Below are 21,473 nucleotides of genomic sequence, written 5' to 3'. Positions count from 1 at the left end.
AGTTTTGTCGAGTCGTTTCTGCAGGAGTTCACAGGGGAGAGGGAGGAGGGTTTGTGGCGTGCAGGGACGAGTGGGGCTGGAGAAATTAGCATGTCAATAAGCGTGAATTAGTAACCGGAAACCAAGACGACACGGGTGGGTGAGTGAAAATCATAGCAGTTAAAACTTCACGTGGTTTATCACACCCTTCCAATGATTGATTTCTCAATCTGAATCCATTTTCTCGATTAAAGTTTTGTCTGTGTTTGTATATCTGGATGGCTTCATGAACAAATCTCTGATGGTAGCTCGAGGGTTTGCAGAGTACCTTGGTCTCGGAGAAAACAATTGTCATGTGTGCCCACAGTGTTGAAACAATGATCAGCCACCGCCGAGGTGTTGGTTCTGCCGTGTTGCAAATCCGCTTTGTGTTCGCGAACCCGGTCTGAGGCATGTCGCTTCGTTTCACCAATGTAACTGCTGCCGCAAACACAACTCGCATCCTTCACCGATAGGATCAAATCACGGATTTTGCATGCTGTATTGAACCGAACAGGGATCTTGTGTTTGTTCAAGATTTTGGAAATCCTTTTGGTAACCCCTGCTACGTATGGTAAGGTGATGGTTTTGATTGGGTCCTCAGATGGTTCTCTACCGATGGTTGGGAATGCAGCTTTGCGGATTGTGCGGTCAGAATATCCATTCCTCCTGAGAGCCTGTCGAACGTGCTCAAGCTCACTGGCTATGTGGTGCTGGTCGGAGATGCAACGGGCTCTATGGTGTAGTGTTTTGATGAGGGAATTCTTCTGGGCTGGATGGTGATGGGACTCAGGCTTTAGATAGGAATCCGTGTGAGTGGCTTTCCTATAAACAGAGTGTCTCAACGAGCCATCAGGTCTCTTCTCAATCAAAACATCCAGGAATAGTAGCTTGCTATCATTTTACACTTCCATGGTGAATTTCATAGATGGGTGTATGGAATTGATGTGGTTGAGAAATTGGTATAGTGCCGTCAGGCCAAGTGGCCAGATGATGAACGTGTCATCTACGTATCTTTTCCACAAGGAAGGATGTCGGGTGAATGTCTGGATGGCATCTGTCTCAAATTTCTCCATGAAAATATTCGCTACCACTGGTGATAGGGGAGAGCCCATTGGAGTACCTTCATTCTGTTTGTAGAAAGTACAATTCCAGGTGAAGTCATTGTTGGTACAGCAGTGCCTTATCAACGAAGGTACATCAGGATCCAATCCCTGTTGGACCAGGTCTTCAATGATTGCAATAGTATCAGGTAAGGGTACCTTGGTGAAGAGGGAGACTACATCGAAACTGAGAAGCAAATCCTCCGGGGACAGTGATATATCCTTAATTAGTGAAACCAAGTGGGCCAAATTAAGTACCGCTGAGGCAGTCTTGCCCGTAAAGGGAAGCAGAGTCTCACAGTCTGTAAGTGGGTGAGTTAATGGTGGATATGATAGGACGGAGTGGAGTACCCTCTTTATGGATTTTTGGAAGGCCGTAAAATCTGGGTGGTCTAGCAGCTGAAGGTATTAGAGAGAGCTCTATGGTGGGTTCGATTATGAAAGTCGAATTAGGGATGATTTTGTGGTTTTAGTGGCCAAGCTATTGGTAGGGTCTCTGTTAATTTTGGAAAAGCAGACATCATTGAAAAGGTCCTGGATTTTTTTGTTGTATGTGGTTTTATCCATGATGACAGTGGTATTGCCCTTGTCGGCTGAGAGGATGACAATATCATCTCTCTTTTTAATTGAGCGAGTTCAAAACGTTCATCCTTGCTAATGTTGCTAATAGGTTTCTTAGCATTCTTGAGGATAGCAGCGATTTCAGATCTTGCAACGTCTGCCGGGATGTTTCCCAGACCTTTGAGGGCTACGTCGACCTGGGCAATGATGTCACCCACTGGGATGTGTTTGGGGGTGGCTGCGAAATTCAACCCCTTAGCTAGTACCGATTTTAGGCTGCCAGAAATTGGGCTGTTACTGTGATTGATAACAATCTTGTTAACATCTAACTTTTTCAAGTGTGGTTCATGTTTCTTTTTTGACAGGAGGTTGAATTTGGCTTTTGCAAGCCGATGCTTCCAACGCGGCGCAAGAAACACAACCAAGAATTGGGGTTCTCTCATATCCAGAAACACAACTGGTGACCTATTTGATTTGGCCACCAAAAAACGCTGAGAATGATCAAATGGGCTGTGAAAACCTACTTGGGGTGCCACGGTGGCGAGATAACTACCTCGCCTGGCATGGAGGTGGTGGGTTCGATCCCAACCCTGACACCTGTATATTTGGAGTTTGCGGGTCTCTCTCCCCGTGGTCGCGTGGATTTTTCTCCAGGTCCTCCAGTTTTTCCCTCCACATTTAGAATCAACATGCGTTCACAGCATTTGGCTGCAATAAATTTCCACACAACGATGATAAGCCGCAACGCTGAGCTGTTATTTGTGATTGCCAGATCGCTCAGCACATGCGATATTAGTTTAGGCCGACACAGCCTCTCGCACGGTGCACTCAGTGACACCTGCACCCTGCGTTCCTCCTTCGAATAAGGGATTATTTAACGCGCGTGCATACGCTAATCGAATTGGCGCTAATTAAATCCGACCAAAATATCCCACCGTATTGCAGCGCACGGGTGTCTTTGACACATTGTTTTAATGTGTTCTGAAGAGATGCCTCATTGCACCGGCGCTATTCTTTCCCACCGAGGTCAGAGCCGTATCGCCCACTCGAGGCGCCTCGTGCCGTTACGTGAGGGGACGCTACGCCGTGAAAGCGCCGCAGCATTCCTCCAGCCACGCCGGGAGAGATTGCGCGTGATGAGTCACGCGTACGGAAGACTCCGGCAGAGGGAAATTAACACAATGCAAGTACAATATCATTCATACCATATAATAGTTGTTCAACGTTTTCTTTCTTTATGAAATAGAACTCACCCAATGTGGCTTAAATTAAGTCGCCTGATTTTGATTTTTGTTGATCACGAACGCTCCCCCCCCTTCCCCCCTTTCATTTCTTCTTTTAATTCTCATGCAATAACACCAATTAGCGCACACAAACACCTGAGCTTTATTTGGCCTGGTTCATTAAGGAAACAGTGACTGTGGCAAAGCGTTTGCGTCATTGTAATGAGGTTTATTTTTAATGCACTTGCAAGCATTTACTTCCCGCGCCGATAGCGTACGGACTGGCGAGCACCGAAGGGCGACTTCCGCTCGTGAGTGCAGCTTACGGCAGGGGTGGCACAGACGGCACAATGCCTTTGTCTCTCCTCTTAGCGATGCAATCGGTTTGACATCCTCAGCAGAATTCCTCTGAACAACAGCCCAGTTAGGTGACCCAGCAAGGCGTCTTGGCTAGAGTGCCTATTATTATAATTATTACTGCACAGCAAGTCAACGTCAGTAATACCCTGTCTGGTTCAGATACACACACTGCCACTTGCATGTACATTTGAATGGCCCTTGTTTCAATCCACTGCCGGATGATGGCCTCCCCACGCCGTGCGGGTCGTTGAGGGTTGTTTTACTAAACCTCGCCACGATGGTCAGTGTGTGATGGTGAAGATAGGGAACATAGACGTTGGAGCATAGTGCAGTACAACAATATATTTTACTTCTTCTTTCGTAGCATTTTGGCAATTACAACAGATTACAAATTGATGTTAACAGTTGATATGCATTCGACTGCTTCCGGAGTCGGCGCATTGATTTTTTTCGGATTGCCGTTGAATGATCCGATTGGGTGATCGTTCACGATGTGTCTTACATGGCCTGAGATGTCGCACCACCACCCAAGTCACAAGCTACCCGTGCAGCCAATAACACCCGTTGCGCATGCTGGTCACCCATCCAAACACAGGCGCCACTTTGGGCACCAACTTTTAGCCACTTTGGGCACGGCAACATTGCGATGTGCAGCGCCCTCACCAGCGTGCCAACGCCCGGCAAAGCTGTACTCACACGGTAAAATCACACGTGTGTGTGCCCGTGCAAGGCATGTCCACGGCTACCCTGGGATTGAGTCTGATGCAATATCTGGGAAGGGGTACAGTTGTAGATCATTTGTACGTGACAGTAAAGCCGCCTAACGTCCGGGCGGTGCGCACGCACAAAGGACAGCACGCCGTGTAATCGCCGCACACCGCAAAGGGCTACCAATCGGTCATTCTGCAATAACCAAACATCGCTTGGGGGAGGGAAAAAAAACTGAGAATATCAACGAACACCTTTCACGGGACGATAACCTCCACGGCTGCGCTTGTTTTAATAATTTAAAGCGTTCATCCGTGACCGCGCCGTCTGTCCTCCCAATCTCTTCCCTGGAATATCTCTCACTTCCCATACCTGCCCTGTGTTCATCCCTCACATCATCTCCATGACAGAGATAAGGCGGCGCACTCCACACTTCTCTTGGCAACTCAATCATGTACGCCGTGCAATCCCAGCCCCTTACGTGCGTACACATGCGTGTGTAATATTCTCGCTAACAGCACTTCTTGCCCCAACAGTCTGTTAAGGCTATACAGGGGATCTTTGTCTTTGACATTCTCTACCTGTACAGCACCCAGGTCCCCCTTGCAAATGAGACTCATCCTGATCCCTTGAGTTCCCACCGGATAAACAAAATGCACTCGATGTGCACGTGACATGCTGGACACTGGTGCCGCGTCTCCACCACCACCGGGAAGCGTGGCTCTACCCCAATAGCCCTGGGACAGCCGTAGACCATGCCAGGGTGAGCATCAGTGCCCAGGCTCCACGAGCCGCCCACCACCCTCTACCCTCCACAGCCAGCGTGGGGGGGGGGGGTTAGGAATAAAAAAGATTAAAACGTTAAACACATTGTTGGGTTAGTTTCGGCTATTCAAGTTCGAACCACTCTTTGCAATTTTCTGGCGTGTGCGTTTCACACGAGCGCCACTGGGCAGTCGAACTGCGCCACCGACCTCGCGGTCGGCGCTGGCACCGCGACGTTGTTGTGAGGCTCGGGGTGAATGCGCTCCGCCCCCTGCGTCGCGTCGAGCGCCAGGCCAGCACGCCCATGGTGGTGGTGGTGGTGATGGTGGGAACGCAGCGCGAAGTGGGCGGCACACCACGCCGCCACACACACCGCGCTGCACTTTCGGGTGCGCTCCTGCGGCCGTCTGGAACGCTCTTCCTTCTGATATTAGGAAGCCACTGGATCAATGCACTTTTACATCTAGATTTAAAAACTCATTTCCTTAAAACTGCTTTTTGTCTGTTAGTCTGTTGTCCTTCCCCCGCACCTCCAATTAGCACGGTTGGCTACGTACGGTGCGAAATAAGTTAGCAAGGCGTACACGAACGAGTAGGCCAAGAGAAACGTCACGGAGATGATATGAGGGCTGAACAGAGGGCAGGTGAGGAGAGAGTGACAGATACACGGCACAGGATGTGGCGGAGTCTCTCTGTGCTCTGCGACATCCCCGCCCTGGAGGAACGTTTGTTTTCTGCGTTTTGCCTCGTTTGGAAGAAGGAACTTTGGCGAACCCTCGACGCTCAAAAGTAGCGCCGCATGGACACAGGCGTAAATCTTCCTTCAAAAAGATATTCCGAGGCGGAAGCTTAGTGCTGGATGCAACTGCATTTGCAAACGTGATTTGTAACTTTGATCCTTACCCATGTATCGACAGTTACATTTTAATGTACAAATTAATTAGGGACTGTGCGCTGTTGTCTTGATGTGGTCTGGGACCGTTCTTGCTGTTGTTTTGCTGCCTTGCCCAAGCATGCGAATTGGTGTACTTATGCAATTTGAACTTATACTCTTATATTTAAAAACAATCACCTGAGGACAATTGCTTGTGTTGCGATGAAAACGTCGTGATTTTTATTATTATTTTTCTATCTACGTGACTTTACGGAAAGACCCAAAGAGTATGAATTCCTGCAGTCACGAAAGCTTTAAGTCAAGATTCAATTTGAACTTATATACCTTATCGATTGTATGTTATTTTTAGACATTTGCATACCTCCCCTATACTTTGCATCCCTGCTATGTTTGTGTCATTTGTTGTTGTAACTTTCTGACCCGCCACCTAATGGACATCTGTAAAAAAAATAGCTTCATAGCTCATCGGATTTCTCCAGGGATAGATAATGATTCTGATCCTAAAAGACTCTGAGGCGATTTCCAAAACGCCGACCAATGTCACCGACTCAGGGCCACTTTCAACCAGAAGCACCGGAGCACGCCGATAGATCGGAGCTGCTCCTCGCTCACCAACTCCGCCACTCGCACGGCGGACAGAAAGTGCGGACCGCCCAACGTCCCATCGAGCCATGAGGGCGAGACGACGCTGAGCGACGCGCGGCAGCACATTACAAGTGACAGATTAAGATAATCGGATTGCCGAGGCAGAAAGGGGTAACAGTGCGTAATCTGATTACCCTTATTTAGCACGCACAGGTCGATCGCTCTGGATGATAACTTTTATTTTATAGATTTAAAAATGTTTCCAAACACAATTAAGTGTGAGGGAGGGGGGAACTAACAAGTCGGCAGTTTGGGTTAAAAGTGAGGTGAGCAGCCGCCAATGCACATGCTGCACTGTACAGGGGCCGAAAAACATGATCTAAATGTACAAAGCAGAAGTGCTGTTCAGTCCAAGGTTACAACCAACACACACACACGCTAATTTAAAGGAAATCGAGCAATCCCATTATGTTGCTTTGAAAATACCGAAGACACGATTATATTAGATTAGTTCTAAAAGCGGAGGTGCCGGATGGCTCCGAGGTCAGAGCGCTGAGCCAGCACTGCTGAGCTTCCACTTCCAATCCGGGTTTGGAAGGCAGTGATTAAACTGCGCCCCTCCAGCATTGCTCATTGGCTAGGCCCTTCCACCAATAATTGCACGCAAGACATGACACATTTGCTTTTCACTAGAATTGACTAAGTATGTAGATTTGACGAGATTGCGAACATCGGTTTGTCACGTAACAACCGCAGAGTAGAGTGAGTGGGATAGAGAGCTCCCTCAATGTGGCTATTCGGAAGATTCAGTTTGTGAGAAGCCTCTCGCGAAAAAGCCTTCCCTGTAGGCCCATTCTCTGACACCTAGGGCACGCTTGTGTGAGGGAATTCCAAAAGGATTCATCTCATAACACGATGCCGATAGCATGACTGAAACACACTGTGGGGGTGGGGGGAATCTGTACACTAAAGTAAATATTATTTCAAAAACCTCAATATCAATATTAGAAATCGGAAATTGATTAATTTTAAGTGTAACCCTCCCGGCACTGCATGAACAACGTCAATGCTGAAACGTCATCTTCGCCCAGAGCTTCCGACACCCCCGAGAATTCCCTGACACTAGCAGCGGCAATAAGTGTGGACTCCCCCTGTCCCTACTAGATAAAGTGATTCACAAAAAACAAGGGCACATAAGCCCAATCCCACGACTTAAACGATGCACACACACAGAAGACCCCTGCTCCGTGACAGCATCTGCTGCCGAGTATTCACCGCGCTGGGGTGTGGGGCACTGTGGAGATGCTTGCCGCTCCCCTCCTCCATCGAGGGGTGTTCATCCACAGCCAACGCTGCCACAGCCAACGCAGCCACAGCCAACGCAGCCACAGCCCATGCCACAACCAACGCAGCCACAGCCTATGCCACAGCCAATGGCATAGCCAAAGCTGCCACAGCCAACGCTGCAGTCAACGCCACGAAGCCTATCTGCACGATAGCCCCCCCCTCCTGCCTCAACCAAAAAAATGGTGACTTCAAAAAACCGATCCTCCCTTCAAAAGCCCTGTCAGGACCGTATCTTGAGATCCCGTCGCATTTATACACCTGATTAATCCAAGCCGCGTTGTATCTAATGTATAATGTATGCATGTGGAAGTATATTTTATGTATATTTAAACACTCTGAGGCGCGAATCCCTCACATCTAAGATGAGCTCATCCACGGTTCCAAGTAACCCAACATCATCTCAACTGCAGACCCTTATAGATTTGTATGAGAAAGAAAAAAACTAACAAGAAACTAACAAATAACCATAAACCACAAAGGAGTATTCCAGTCCTAAATCGCTTCAAACTTTTGACGACGATGATTGTACCTGATGAAGCCGCTTCAAAGCGACCCCTCGTTCTGATCTCCGGAGCCGTAACGATCGCAGACGTCGGATCCGCAACAGGCGGCAATGCTCCCTCATTGGCTCACTAGAATGTTCGCTGCACTGCCTCTGCCCGCGTCATCACACGCAGCCACAGGAATATTATACTTTAAAAAAACACGTGACTTCACTTGTGTACATGCTGTCCGCTGTAGGAGCATGGCAGTAGGCAAGTGATAAAATATTACGATGTGAGGATCTGCGGATAGCCAACTAGGAAAGGGTGTTTGGGAATTCCGATCACGTATGCCACCCAGCCAGCAAGCAATTTCTTGGCCTACCTCTGCAGAAGAGGCTGCTGCTGTGAACTACAAAGGTCACAATACAGTATCACAATTACATTGATGAGACACTGTCAAAACCGATCCGGAGTGTTCTTGTGTCGTGGAGGGCCAAATATGCGGAGGTGTATTGTCTGCTTATTTATGTTGCGACTACAAAGGCAGATAAAAATGTTCGGCATAAAAACATTACCCTAAAACGCAAATGTGCGTGATTTGGAGAGGAAAAAAACAGAGCCAGGATGACTCTAAAGGACGCTTGAGGCTCCCGAGTTAGTGGGCAAAAAACGTCATGGGTGTCAAAGCAAGACTACATACAAGGAAAGAGAAGATTTGGCTTGAATGAAAGCAAACGATGACACAACTCGCTCGGAATTGAAATAATTAAATTGCGAAGTCAGGGCCGGCGATCCTGCCACGGTGTAATAGTTTAACAGTTTATCGCACTGGACATGCAATCCAGGGGTCACCGGTTTGATCCTATCTCCTGGCGCCACAGGGGACAAATATCGTACATCCCCGTCACTTCCTCTGTCCAGCCGGCGGCACGAATGGGTTCGCCACGGTGAGTCGATCGTCAGGTCCCGTCTGGTGGGCTAAAGAAGCGTGGGTAGCCTCATCTCTTCCCGAGAAGCCTGGCCAGACGAGGAAGAGTAGGCCAAATACACCTCTACTTATTTACGTTGAACTTATTTTGCACTGCACGAAGCCAACTGTGCTTATTGGGAGGGGGGAGGGGGAGTTCCCTGGAGCACGCCTCTAAGGGAGCCCCCCCCCCCCCCATTGCCCAGCCAGCAGCGGCGCCAGTGAGCGATTTCAGGGTGGGAAACCTTTCCGTCAGAGCCTTCGAGGGCCAGCGCCCGCTACCACAGGAAAATAACTGGTGGCACTCGCCGCGAGCCAGGCAGAGCGCCCGGGGCTCCACCGCGCATTCCCCCCACCACCGCTCCTCACCTTCAGTGGGCGAGGTCTTGAGCCTTTTGCAGAGGCCGTAGACGTCGCCGTAGGAGTCCTGCAGCTTGCACAGCGCCTCGGCCCCACGCAGCTCCATGAGGCCCCGCAGCTCCGGCAGGGAGCACCCAAAATCGCTGTCGTGGTTCGCCTCCGAGCGAGGGCTCTTAGGCAGAAAATCCACCGTGCTGTTCGCCATGTCTCCCATCGTTCCGCTGTCACGTGTCCCGGGAGGGAACCACGACTTTTGTCTTGTCGCAGGAAGGAGATTCGGACCAATTGAGAACGGATTCCGAAATTTCCTTACGCAACGTCAGGTGTCAACATTGTAAAAATAAACACTTGGGAAAGTGTCAAATTTTACTAATGTTATGTTTCCAACAAAAGAGCAATCAGTTAGTTTTTTTATACTATTAAATGTGATTTTAAAAGATATTTGTGACTATCCGAGAGGGGGCAGTCAGGTGGGGACTATTCACAACCGGATTCGTGACAAGCACGACTCCATGTGAAGGGGAGAGTGAACACAGTCGATCCGCCACAGTGGCCGCCCCGACGCCGAACAGTTCCAGAAGAAATCCAAGATGTCTGGCTCCTCACAGCTGGCAGACACTCGGCACATAATTCCATACATGGCCTCCATCCATGTCGCCGGTGTCCGTGGTTGCTTTGTCGCTCGCTTTCCCCAGCAGCATCAGCCGGAAGTGGTCCCTGCGATCGACAGCGAGGGAAAGGATGGCGGAGCGCCACGTTGGAACGACAACAAGGCGGACAGAAAGTGGTCAACCTGCGCTTCAAAAACCCGGCCGTGCGAAGCAGCAAGTCTGACAAGGATCCATTTATAGCATTCGAAAATTTGTGCTCTCAGACTAATAAAGGCCATTACAACGTCCAAAATATCAATAAATTGTCGCGACATATTACGTGCAACGTTATTTCTTTTTATTTATGACGCGGCTCGGCCGCCCCACACCAATGGGGGGGGGGGGGGGGGGGGAGGGGGGAAGGGCAGCAGATCCCACGATCCGTTATGGAATCCAGCAAGCCCAAACTTTAACCCAAAGCCATGGCCACCTTCCTTCACAAACCTGCGCTGACCAACGACTGACACCGCATGGGGAGGCTTTCGACCAACCGGTCGATCGGAAAAAGAACCGTGAATTATTTATTCATCACGGTGTGATGAGTATATACGCCGTGCAATAAAGGGCGCACACAAATGCAAAGCGCACCATGTACGGCATGTGTGTGTTTACACTCTGGAAAGGGCGTCGTCATGACTTAATGTAATAATGCATCTCAAATGCTGAGCTCCATTCACATTACTAGAGCGCGATGAGGGCGCCTTGTAGGGACCGGCTCGGAGGTACGTATGGTTCCACATTTATTTATAATTTGCACGTGGGTGTATAATTCAATGCAGTCCGAATTTTGAGGGAGACTCCGCTTTGATTTGTGCGCTTTTACAGAACCCAGCCAAATGAGGTTAAGATGCGCACTTTACTCCGCTCACTACACGATGACCCCGTTTGCTGTTGCAGGCTGACGCCGGGCGGGGGGGGGGGAGTGTTCCTACGTTGATGCCGTGTTTCTTTTCACCCAAGGCATGGCCTCCTTGCTCGGTCTCAACAAACGGCCACCTTTCGCTCGCAGACCAGCCACTGCTCCCCCCCCCACCCCCACGTCGGTTTCATGAATGCCACGCTCAATCAAAAAAATGCTTGCACAGCTCGTCAGGACTCAGATGTAGTTTGTGGCAAGCAGGTTGAGAAACTCGAGAGACCAGGACGAGTCTCGTCCGCAAGAGTGACTGTCCTGCGTTACCAAAACGACAATATAAATAACGTGAAGAAAAAACCCCAAGTTCAGCATTGAAGTAAATAGAAATCAGAGCAAAAGCAGAATCAGTATTCTAGATTTAAAGCTTTCGTGACTGCTAGGATCCATACTCTTTGGTTCTATTGGGTAAAATCACGTAGGTAAAAAAATAAAATAACAAAAAACACGACGTTTCGGCCACAACACAAGCGACCTTCATCAGGTGAAGGGACGAGACTGTCTGGAGGACAACGCTGGAGTGAAAAAAGCCACGCTCAGATCACGACCTTTAAGCTGTGTGAGAAGAAACAAAGCGCCTTGACAAAGGAATTAGCATTAAATTTAGCATTGAAATGGCTCATTGAAATAGCTAAGTTAAAGTATACACATCCGCAGAGGCACCCCTTGGCAAAGGAATTAGCATAGAATTTAGCATTGAAATAGCTGAGTGATTAGTAGGTTGAGAAACTTTGCAAACCCACGGGTTTTTATCAGAGATTTGTCCACGAGGCAATTCAGATCTACAAACACAGACACAATTTCAACCGAGAAGATGGTTTCAAATTAAGCAACCATTGGAAAGATGTTCTAAATCGAACTAAACATTAAACTAATTTCAATGGTACAGTATATTTTTCAAGTAGTGGTACCACAAACTTTCACAGCTCTTATAAATTCCCTTTTCACACCATCAATAGGTAAACTCCCCCTCCCCCCCCCCCCCCAGCGCCAAACGGCAAGTCCACCGGCACGTACACCACCTCTTTTCTAAAATCGGCCAATCAAATGCTAATTTTTATGCTAATTTCTTTGTCAGGACACCTTGTTTGCTCGCACACAGTTTAAAGGTCCGCGGTCTGAGCGTGGTTGTGTTTCGCTAAATTATCCTGTTTAATTTGTACTAGGTGCCTCGGTGAATGTATATGCTATGACTTTAACATAGCTATTTCTGTGACCAGTTACAAGCTAATCACTCAGCTATTTCAATGCTAAATTCTATGCTAATTCCTTTGTCAAGGGGTGCCTCTGCGGATGTGTATACTTTAACTTAGCTATTTCAATGAGCCATTTCAATGCTAAATTATATGCTAATTCCTTTGTCAAGGCGCTTTGTTTCTTCTCACACAGCTTAAAGGTCGTGATCTGAGCGTGGCTTTTTTCACTCCAGCGCTGTCCTCCAGACAGTCTCGTCCCTTCACCTGATGAAGGCCGCTTTGTGTTGTGGCCGAAACGTCGTGATTATTGTTATTTTATTTTTTACCTACGTGACTTTACCCAATAGAACCAAAGAGTACAGAATCAGTATCTTTATTTAGACTGCGGGAGGAATCCAATGAGCTATGAAGCTCTTTTTCACAGATGCCCAGTATGGGCGAGTCAAATAGAAAGCAGAGCACGTTATTTCACAATCACTGTCAATGGCGACATGAGAGATGATCTTGAGTGAAAGCCACCTCTTATGTGTTTGTTCCTCCAATAACTTGAACGCGAATGCAACGCATGAACACGTGAGCAATACGTGCCAACACGTGTGAACGAAAAAGCACGCCTCATGACCCGTTAGTGTGAGTTGACCCACACTGGTTTTGGGCACCGCTGCTTTCAAACGCAATGCAGAGTGGAACTTCTCAGATCCGCAATCATCATGGGGGTGACGCCATCGTGGATACGCGTTTGGACTTATTTTCAAATCTTTCTTATGCGTCACTACTTAACGAACAATGCCTCTCGTCCGAAACAGGCGACCTGGTGACATCGCCCAAATGCAGTGGCAGAGTAAGTGCGCGCCGATTACGCCGTTGTAGCGTTTGCAGGGAGTGTGCTGATAAGCCAGTAAAAAATGTTAGTTGCGTTTTCCGTGATAAAAATACTGCGACGGTGAGCATCAGTCCCCTTTGGATGACGTGGTAACGTGCCCATTTGTAATTACAAAGGAGTACTAATATAGAAATGTGTCCGATAGAACGTGTAGCAAATAGTCTGTTATCAAGTTCAGACCGCAACCCATGTACTTCCTCGAGTAAGCTATCCTGCCACAACCCACGGCACAGCAAACATCACAGCCCACGCCACAGCCAATGGCATAGCCAACGCTGCCACAGCCAACGCAGAGGCAAGCGATCAACTTCCTGGTTCACCGTAGTTTTTTTGTTATATGGCCCAACCCTAAAATAATGTATCGACCATAATATTGATTGCAAAAAATCTACGCGTTAAGATCTACTTCCTGGCGTACCAATAAACTGTGTACAAGCAAGAGCTGATATCAGACATTTAAGACTTGGATTCTGGAGAAAAAAACACATCGTATTTCCTTATTTGCCAGCAGATTTGCAAGGACATGATCATGCTATTAACCCTCTCTGCAAATGTAGGCTTCTGTAATTCAGTTGCTGCATTTTAACTGCAGACGCAGTGCTTTGGAATGTGAGCAGTGGCAGTGACAGTGGGTCACAATGGCCTATCATTGCGGGAGGATGTCATGCGGCCTTTAATATCCACACTGCGGCGATGTTAATGCCCCGCTGAAAATTAACGACCAGCAGGAGGACCCTAATGACTGAGTGAATGCCAAGTGGCTGAACGGCAGATGCGCCAAGCACTAACCTGCCACAATGCATCTACGGGCGAATTAGTCTTGTATCCAATACAAGCTTGTGTAATCTGAATGATTTATCAATCGCAATAATACACTGCTAAGAAACATGCTCGGCAAAACTGCTGAAATCAATGATGACAATTTAATAGCCGTTAAAAATATTCAAAAATTCACGAGAAAGGAAGCAGCGTAAAATTGGGTATCAACGTTTTTTTTCTTTTTGCGCGCAGAGGGTGGCAAGACAGTGGAGCGGCCAATGTCGTGCAGTGAGGTGGTAATTGTAAAACTTTGGCAGCTCACGCCCCAAGTGAAACAACGGTGTGGGGCATTGTCCAATCATGCCCCAAGCAGCGCAATTACATACGATACGCCGGTTTACGTCGGGGATGCATTTCGGAAAGGTGCAATGACGAATTTCGTAAATGACGTCAATCAAAGTGTTTTACAGGGTACGGTGGTGAAGGCACGAAGGCTGAGAGGCGACGGATAACGAGAAAGGACGGACGACTATGCTGTCAGCGATGTGAGTGTGTGGGGTTGAGGCGACGGCAAATTATAAGGTGGCGGAGTTACTAATAAAGTGACGACGTATTTGCGAACAACTTAAAAGGGGGAGACATAACTCCGGGTATTACTGTACCGTAACTGACAAACAATAAAGATCACATACAATAGAAGTTTTTTGGGTTAGATCGCGTAAATATAAATGTGTCGTTAAACCCGCCACCACCTGACACAGCCATGTAGTAAGGTTTGTCACATGAACCAAATCTGCCAATTAGTTACTAGTACAGCACACCGTGGGTACACCGGTGTGCTGAACTAGTAACGAATTGGCACATTTTGTTTACGTAACAAATCTTACAAATTGGCTGTGTCAGGTGGTGGCAGGTTTAATGACACATTTATATTTACGTGATCTAGCCCAAAAAAACTCCTATTGTGGATAATATTGGTCGTGAAAGTCTACTACTAGGTGTTAAACTAACTACGATTATACTGGACACACAATGACCAACGGTGGCTTGCAGTCTATCTGCAAAGGACTAAAACGCGTCTCTGAATTATACAACCTGCGGAAAGAAATAACAAACGACCGCACCCCAGAACGAGACTCAAAATCCTCATTGGGAACTCGCGGAGGCGGACACCCTCGGTGCACCCAACGCCGAAGCTGAGGCCCAGCCATTGCGGGCAATCTGGGGGCTCTCATAGCGCGGAGCGTCGCGTGCCGGGCACGTCCGGCTCAGCCCGGCAAATCTCCCCCACGTCTTGAACACGATAAACGAATCCCAATCGTGCGGCACGTTAGGCTGGCTCTCGAAATCTCAGGCACCTGCAAAGCACCATGTGCGCGCACGCGTACGGAACTTTAAAGGCTACGCCTCGCGTTGACACCCACGACGCCATGCATGTGTGCATCTCATGAATGTTGATGAGATCAAGTGCAGCTTTTTTAACCAGATCCCCCCACCCCCCCCCAAATTGTGTCCCCGATCTCGCCATCGGTGTCACAGCACGGATCTCTCACACAGCAGCACCGAATCGTGGTGGGAGAACAGCCCACGGAAGTGGATATTGCAGAGCTACCTCTGAGCACCCTCTGGCCCACTGGCTCATGCGACGCCCGGTCCGTGCCGAGTGACACCGCGGCCTTGTTGAGCTCGGCTCTCTTCCAGTGGATTTTGCGTAGCCAGGTGAGAACGTGAAAGACGCGGGTGAGTCTCATTTGCAATAGTGACCTGGGGCATTTAGTCAATCAGTAGGGGGCGATCATTGCTGCTGTGTATAATCTCGAAATTAGTAATTTTGGCGGGTAATTGCTCAAATCTGGCAAGCGTGGACCCCCACGCCAGTGTACAGTGGCCGACTCTTGCGAATGACGTCACGGGGTCTTCAACGTCCACCATGGAGCGGACGACGTGGATGATTGAATTGCGGAATGCGCTCGTGAATCTCTTACGAGCGAATGGAATGCTCACGCGGCTCGCATGGTCGCGAGGGTCTCATGATGTGTTCAATGGCATGTTGTGTCACCATCAACATTTTATTGATTCGGTTCCAGTAAAAGCTCTCAAAGCCGGAATGCTGGATAAGCCGGAAGGCTTCATGAAACGACTAAAAATAACGTTTGCCTTAATGTACATTTCATATGTTCATTTGTAAATATTTAGTTCAGTATCATTGAGTTACCAATTGTTAAAAGGATTCTCAATGTGTTAACTGCGTGTAAATGTCATACAAACGTAGTAAAACATAATTATTTAATTACGTACAACATGCTGGACACCCCCCATATATAACCATAAGGGCCCACAATTAGTCCGTCTCTGCGAGGTTTCCCTCCGTGCTGTGCAATACCGGTCCACGTGTTACCTGTGGGCCACGAGCGGAAGCTGCATCTACCACAAGCTAAATCTAATAATCCATTCACCACGAGCCTCGCGACCCTGCGGCCTGTGATGCGAATCCATTTGAGTATCGGAGAGCCGAGCGAGGCATTTATGGCCTCGCTCGGCTCTTCTCTAAATCCCAACTTGATGGTGCACTGGGCGGATGCTCGTGGTGGAAACAACTTTTTTGTCGAACCCCAGCCTGCTCACGTGGTTGCCTATTCTCGAGTTCCCATTGTTCGGTCCTCTCACATCCCACATGAACAAAAAAACAGTTAACAGGGTATGAAAAGGAAAAATAAGTTTTAAACTTATTCTGGCAATAAAACAGCAGGTGTTAAAATGTTCAAACACCTTTTGCAAGGAATCAAGCCTGCATTAACCACAAGTACTTGTGGTGAACGTGCAAACAAACCTGCTCTGATAATTAATGTGTAGTGGGTTAAATTCAGGCGCACACTGGACTTTGGAGGCAACACTATTTATTAGCTAACACAACAGGTAACACTTAACATAACGATTTAAGGTGGTAGCCACCGTTCCGAACTTAGCTAACCCACGGGGGTACTACATCACTGGACCAAGACAGCCCAACATGCTGCCTGGTCCACTAGCGGAGACAGGAGAGCTTCATCCCAGAGATGACCCAGCAGAACAACACAGAACAGCCCCGCTCTCCATCCACACCAAGCTTATAACCACTCTGGCATGGCCGGCTCCGCCCCAGGCCACGCCCCCTTCCTGATCCTTAAGGAAAGCCCGAACCCCAACCACGTGACCCCCCTGGGCCCCCTGGCCCCCCTTTATCTGGTCACGTGTCCTGTTGGGTTCCCGCAGAGTGTCACGGCCCGACAAGACCCCTGTGACACCTGCCTACAGCCCCCATACCTGCATTAACCACAAGTACTTGACCAGATAACTCTATAAATGCTCTTTGCATTGTGTATATTCACGGGTGAGACGAGGCCATAAAGAAGGCTGTCTTTGGTGTAGGCCAATCAGTCTCAAATACTATGCATATGTAGTGTAGTAGAATGACACTACTGTATATATTATCAAAGCATGGTTTGTTTGCATGTTTTGCCACAGATATGTGTGGTTAATGCAGACTTGATGACCTGCAAAAAGGTATAGTTGGTGTTTGAACATCTTAACACCTGTTTTATTGCCAGAAAGGGGAAACCCTTTATTCTTGGTTCTTTCGGTAAAGTCACATAGATAGAAAACAAAAATCTAAATTAAAAGCAAAAAAGCCACGACGTTTCGATCGCAACACAAGTGGTCTTAATCAGGTGGAGAGAAAAGAGGGGGCAAGCATCAAAATGTAGCCGCTTATAAGGGCTCCAGAGTGAGTGGGCGGGGGAAAGGGTTGCGCGAGAGACAGGGGGAGAGAGAGGTAGAGCGAGAGGTAGAGCGAGAGGGAGAGCGAGAGAGGGAGAGCGAGAGAGAGAGAGAGAGCGAGCGAAAGAGTGAGAGCGACATGGAGTAGGAAGAGAGGGGGTAGAGAGAGAGGGGGGGCAGAGAGGGGGGTAGAGAGAGAGGGAAGGGGTAAGGAGAAGAGAGCAATACATATTTTGTTAAATCTTTCATTTAAAAGGGGGGGGGGGTTACAATAAGCAAAGCATAAAAAACTAAAAAAAATGAAATGATGAACGAAGAAAAGTGCCGACTACACCGAGCACCTTCTTTTTTCCTCTGATCGTAAAAAGAGAGAGAGAGAGGGGGTGGAGCAGACAGATAGGGGGGAGGGGTTGAGATGGGAGGGGGGAATGGCACCTTGCTACACCCATCCACACTGCTGACGGTAGAAGTTGACAAGGAAACACAAATCAAGTCATGACCCAAAGTGGTTGATGACATCTTTCCAATGATTGCGGAGTTTAAAACCGTCATCTCGGTTGAAATTGTGTTTGTGTCTGTATATCGATGGCTTTGTGAACAAATTTTTGTTGATAGCCAGTCGGCTTGCAAAGTACCATCGTCTTAGAGAAATCAATTTCATGTGAGGCAGCCGCATTAGAGTAATGATCAGCTATGGCAGAAGTATTGGTCCTGCCGTGTTTCAGATCTGCCTTGTGTTCACGAACATGGTCCGAGACATGTCGTTTGGTTTCCCCAATGTACAGAGAGGGAAAAAAGTATTTGATGCCCTGCTGATTTTGTACGTTTGCCCACTGACAAAGAAATGATCAGTCTATAATTTTAATGGTAGGTTTATTTGAACAGTGAGAGACAGAATAACAACAACAAAATCCAGAAAAACGCATGTCAAAAATGTTATAAATTGATTGGCATTTTAATGAGGGAAATAAGTATTTGACCCCTCTGCAAAACATGACTTAGTACTTGGTGGCAAAACCCTTGTTGGCAATCACAGAGGTCAGACGCCACCAGGTTTGCACACATCTCAGGAGGGATTTTGTCCCACTCCTCTTTGCAGATCTTCTCCAAGTCATTAAGGTTTCGAGGCTGACGTTTGGCAACTCGAACCTTCAGCTTCTTCCACAGATTTTCTATGAGATTAAGGTCTGGAGACTGGCTAGGCCACTCCAGAACCTTAATGTGCTTCTTCTTGAGCCACTCCTTTGTTGCCTTGGCCGTGTGTTTTGGGTCATTGTCATGCTGGAATACCCATCCACGACCCATTTTCAATGCCCTGGCTGAGGGAAGGAGGTTCTCACCCAAGATTTGACGGTACATGGCCCCATCCATCGTCCGTTTGATGCGGTGAAGTTGTCCTGTCCCCTTAGCAGAAAAACACCCTCAAAGCATAATGTTTCCACCTCCATGTTTGACGGTGGGGATGGTGTTCTTGGGGTCATAGGCAGCATTCCTCCTCCTCCAAACACGGCGAGTTGAGTTGATGCCAAAGAGCTCCATTTTGGTCTCATCTGACCACAACACTTTCATCCAGTTGTCCTCTGAATCATTCAGATGTTCATTGGCAAACTTCAAACGGGCCTGTGTATGTGCTTTCTTGAGCAGGGGGACCTTGCGGGCGCTGCAGGATTTCAGTCTTTCACGGCGTAGTGTGTTACCAATTGTTTTCTTGGTGACTATCGACCCAGCTGCCTTGAGATCATTGACAAGATCCTCCCGTGTAGTTCTGGGCTGATTCCTCACTGTTCTCATGATCACTGACTCCACGAGGTGAGATCTTGCATGGAGCCCCAGGCCGAGGGAGATTGACAGTTATTTTGTGTTTCTTCCATTTGCGAATAATCGCACCAACTGTTGTCACCTTCTCACCAAGCTGCTTGGCAATGGTCTTGTAGCCCATTCCAGCCTTGTGTAGGTCTACAATCGTGTCCCTGACATCCTTGGAGAGCTCTTTGGTCTTGGCCATGGTGGAGAGTTTGAAATCTGATTGATTGATTGCTTCTGTGGACAGGTGTCTTTTATACAGGTAACAAGCTGAGATTAGAAGCACTCCCTTTAAGAGTGTGCTTCTAATCTCAGCTCGTTACCTGTATAAAAGACACCTGGGAGCCAGAAATATTTCTGATTGAAAGGGGGTCACAAATACTTATTTCCCTCATTAAAATGTACATCAATTTATAACATTTTTTACATGCGTTTTTCTGGATTTTGTTGTTGTTATTCTGTCTCTCACTGTTCAAATAAACCTACCAATAAAATTATAGACTGATCATTGCTTTGTCAGTGGGCAAACGTACAAAATCAGCAGGGGATCAAATACTTTTTTCCCTCACTGTAACTGTTGCCGCAGATACAGCTTAGTTTGTAGACGCTGGGATATTGCATGTCAGGAATCTTGTCCTTCATAGATGGGATCAGGTCACGAATTTTGTGCACTTTGTTAAACCGGAAACCCTATTCTATTTTTCATACTTTGATATTGGAAAAAAAGGTCCCATGATAGAGTTAAAATGAAACATCATTTTTAAAAAAATCTTTAAAATATGAAAAAACATGTAACTTTGTTTTTTTCAATCATGGTTTTTACATGACATTTAAACTAAAATAACACTGAAATCATGAATATTTCTGCAATTTTTACTTTGACCCCCCCCCCCATATCAATGTGAAAATACTGTAGGTTTGTTTACTTTTAATCTGCTTCTGCGTCTATGGTCCAATTCATGCGCTCATGAATGTTTCACTTCATCCGATTTCTGGCAAAAACGTGCGCATGTCTCCATTACGCCTTTCAGCGAGTTTCCCTAACTTAAAATGATGGCCCCCGAGTTTCCTCGAGGCGCTTCGTACTCGTAAACGATTTAATGGCATGTGACGAACATGCTTCACGGCCGTGCCCCGATACCTTGTGAAAGCGGGAGAGTAATTGCAGACTTTTGTTTTTCGAATGTGAAGAAAAGTGGCACAGTCGTTACCGTGAACTGTACTTCGCTGCCCCACTTACAACATGCTCTCCGCCACCTTCATAGGCACTCGTTGACCAGCACGGTAAAGTACGGTTAAATAACCGCTGTGATCCGCAAACCGCTGCGCATGTGGTAATGTCATGAAAACCGTGTAAGAGTGCGAGGCTCATAAGCCAGCTTCTATTGACCAGCGAAACCTTTCTTTTACAGAGTTCCACACAACAGTACTTTCATTCATCAGAGGTATCGCAGACACTTTTCACAGGGTTGAAGGCTATTATCATCCCACAAAAATTGAACCGCTGGCTCATGCTATGAGGAGTTTGCCATCTTCACGACTGTCTGCACTCGTATTGATTTTAAGATTATCTCGCCAGTATCAAGGCCTTAAATGGACTTGCTCCTCCCTGCATTCATGACCTCCTTCAGCCACGTATATTCCATCAAGATCTTTAAGGTCCTCAGAATGTGCATTGCTCGCTGTCTCCACGGTATCAGGTTTCACACTTGGGGATGGTGATGGCGCCTTTGCAATTGCGGCACCTCAACTCTGGAACTCGTTGCCCCTTCGAGGTCAGGGAACTTCCGAGACCCTTTACAAATCTTCAAATCTCGACTAAAAACGTACCCGTTTAAAATGGCTTCCTCTCTTTAGTTATTTTCAAACGTCTTTCTCACTTCTTCTTTCCTTGGTTGCTGTTGAACTATATCCGCCTTTCCATGCATAGCGTCCCGACAACGATTGTTTAAGGGGTGCTTTATCAATTAAAATTATTATCTTGCTGAATATCACCACAACGCAGGTGCTCACGCCGATGAAAACCAACATACGTTTCCAGCACTGTACTTGTAGAACATTTGAGCCAAGTAATCCACGCACAAACAATTGTAAAAATCTGCGTGGTGTGGATTGCTCAGAGTGTTCGATGCGAAC

At 47.5% G+C, this 21,473-nt stretch overlaps 1 protein-coding gene across 10 annotated transcripts in view; it reads right to left on the bottom strand.

Annotated features, from left to right (window-relative positions):
• LOC116947622 (plasma membrane calcium-transporting ATPase 2-like) overlaps nt 1-21,473 on the bottom strand; it is a 201,589-nt gene that overhangs the window by 106,371 nt on the left and 73,745 nt on the right. For all 10 annotated transcript variants that reach the window (XM_076070760.1, XM_076070764.1, XM_076070756.1 and 7 more), the window contains one exon: nt 9,387-10,094. In XM_076070760.1, the coding sequence (XP_075926875.1) occupies nt 9,387-9,591 (205 nt within the window). In that variant the 5' untranslated portion in view covers nt 9,592-10,094. The remainder of the gene's footprint in view (nt 1-9,386; nt 10,095-21,473) is intronic.

Source organism: Petromyzon marinus, chromosome 30 (assembly GCF_048934315.1).
Source record: "Petromyzon marinus isolate PM22_M1 ecotype Great Lakes invasive population chromosome 30, UKy_Petmar_22M1.pri1.0, whole genome shotgun sequence".
NCBI lineage: Eukaryota > Metazoa > Chordata > Hyperoartia > Petromyzontiformes > Petromyzontidae > Petromyzon > Petromyzon marinus.
Note: the sequence above shows the minus strand (reverse complement) of the source record. Positions and strands in the feature narration are given on the sequence as shown.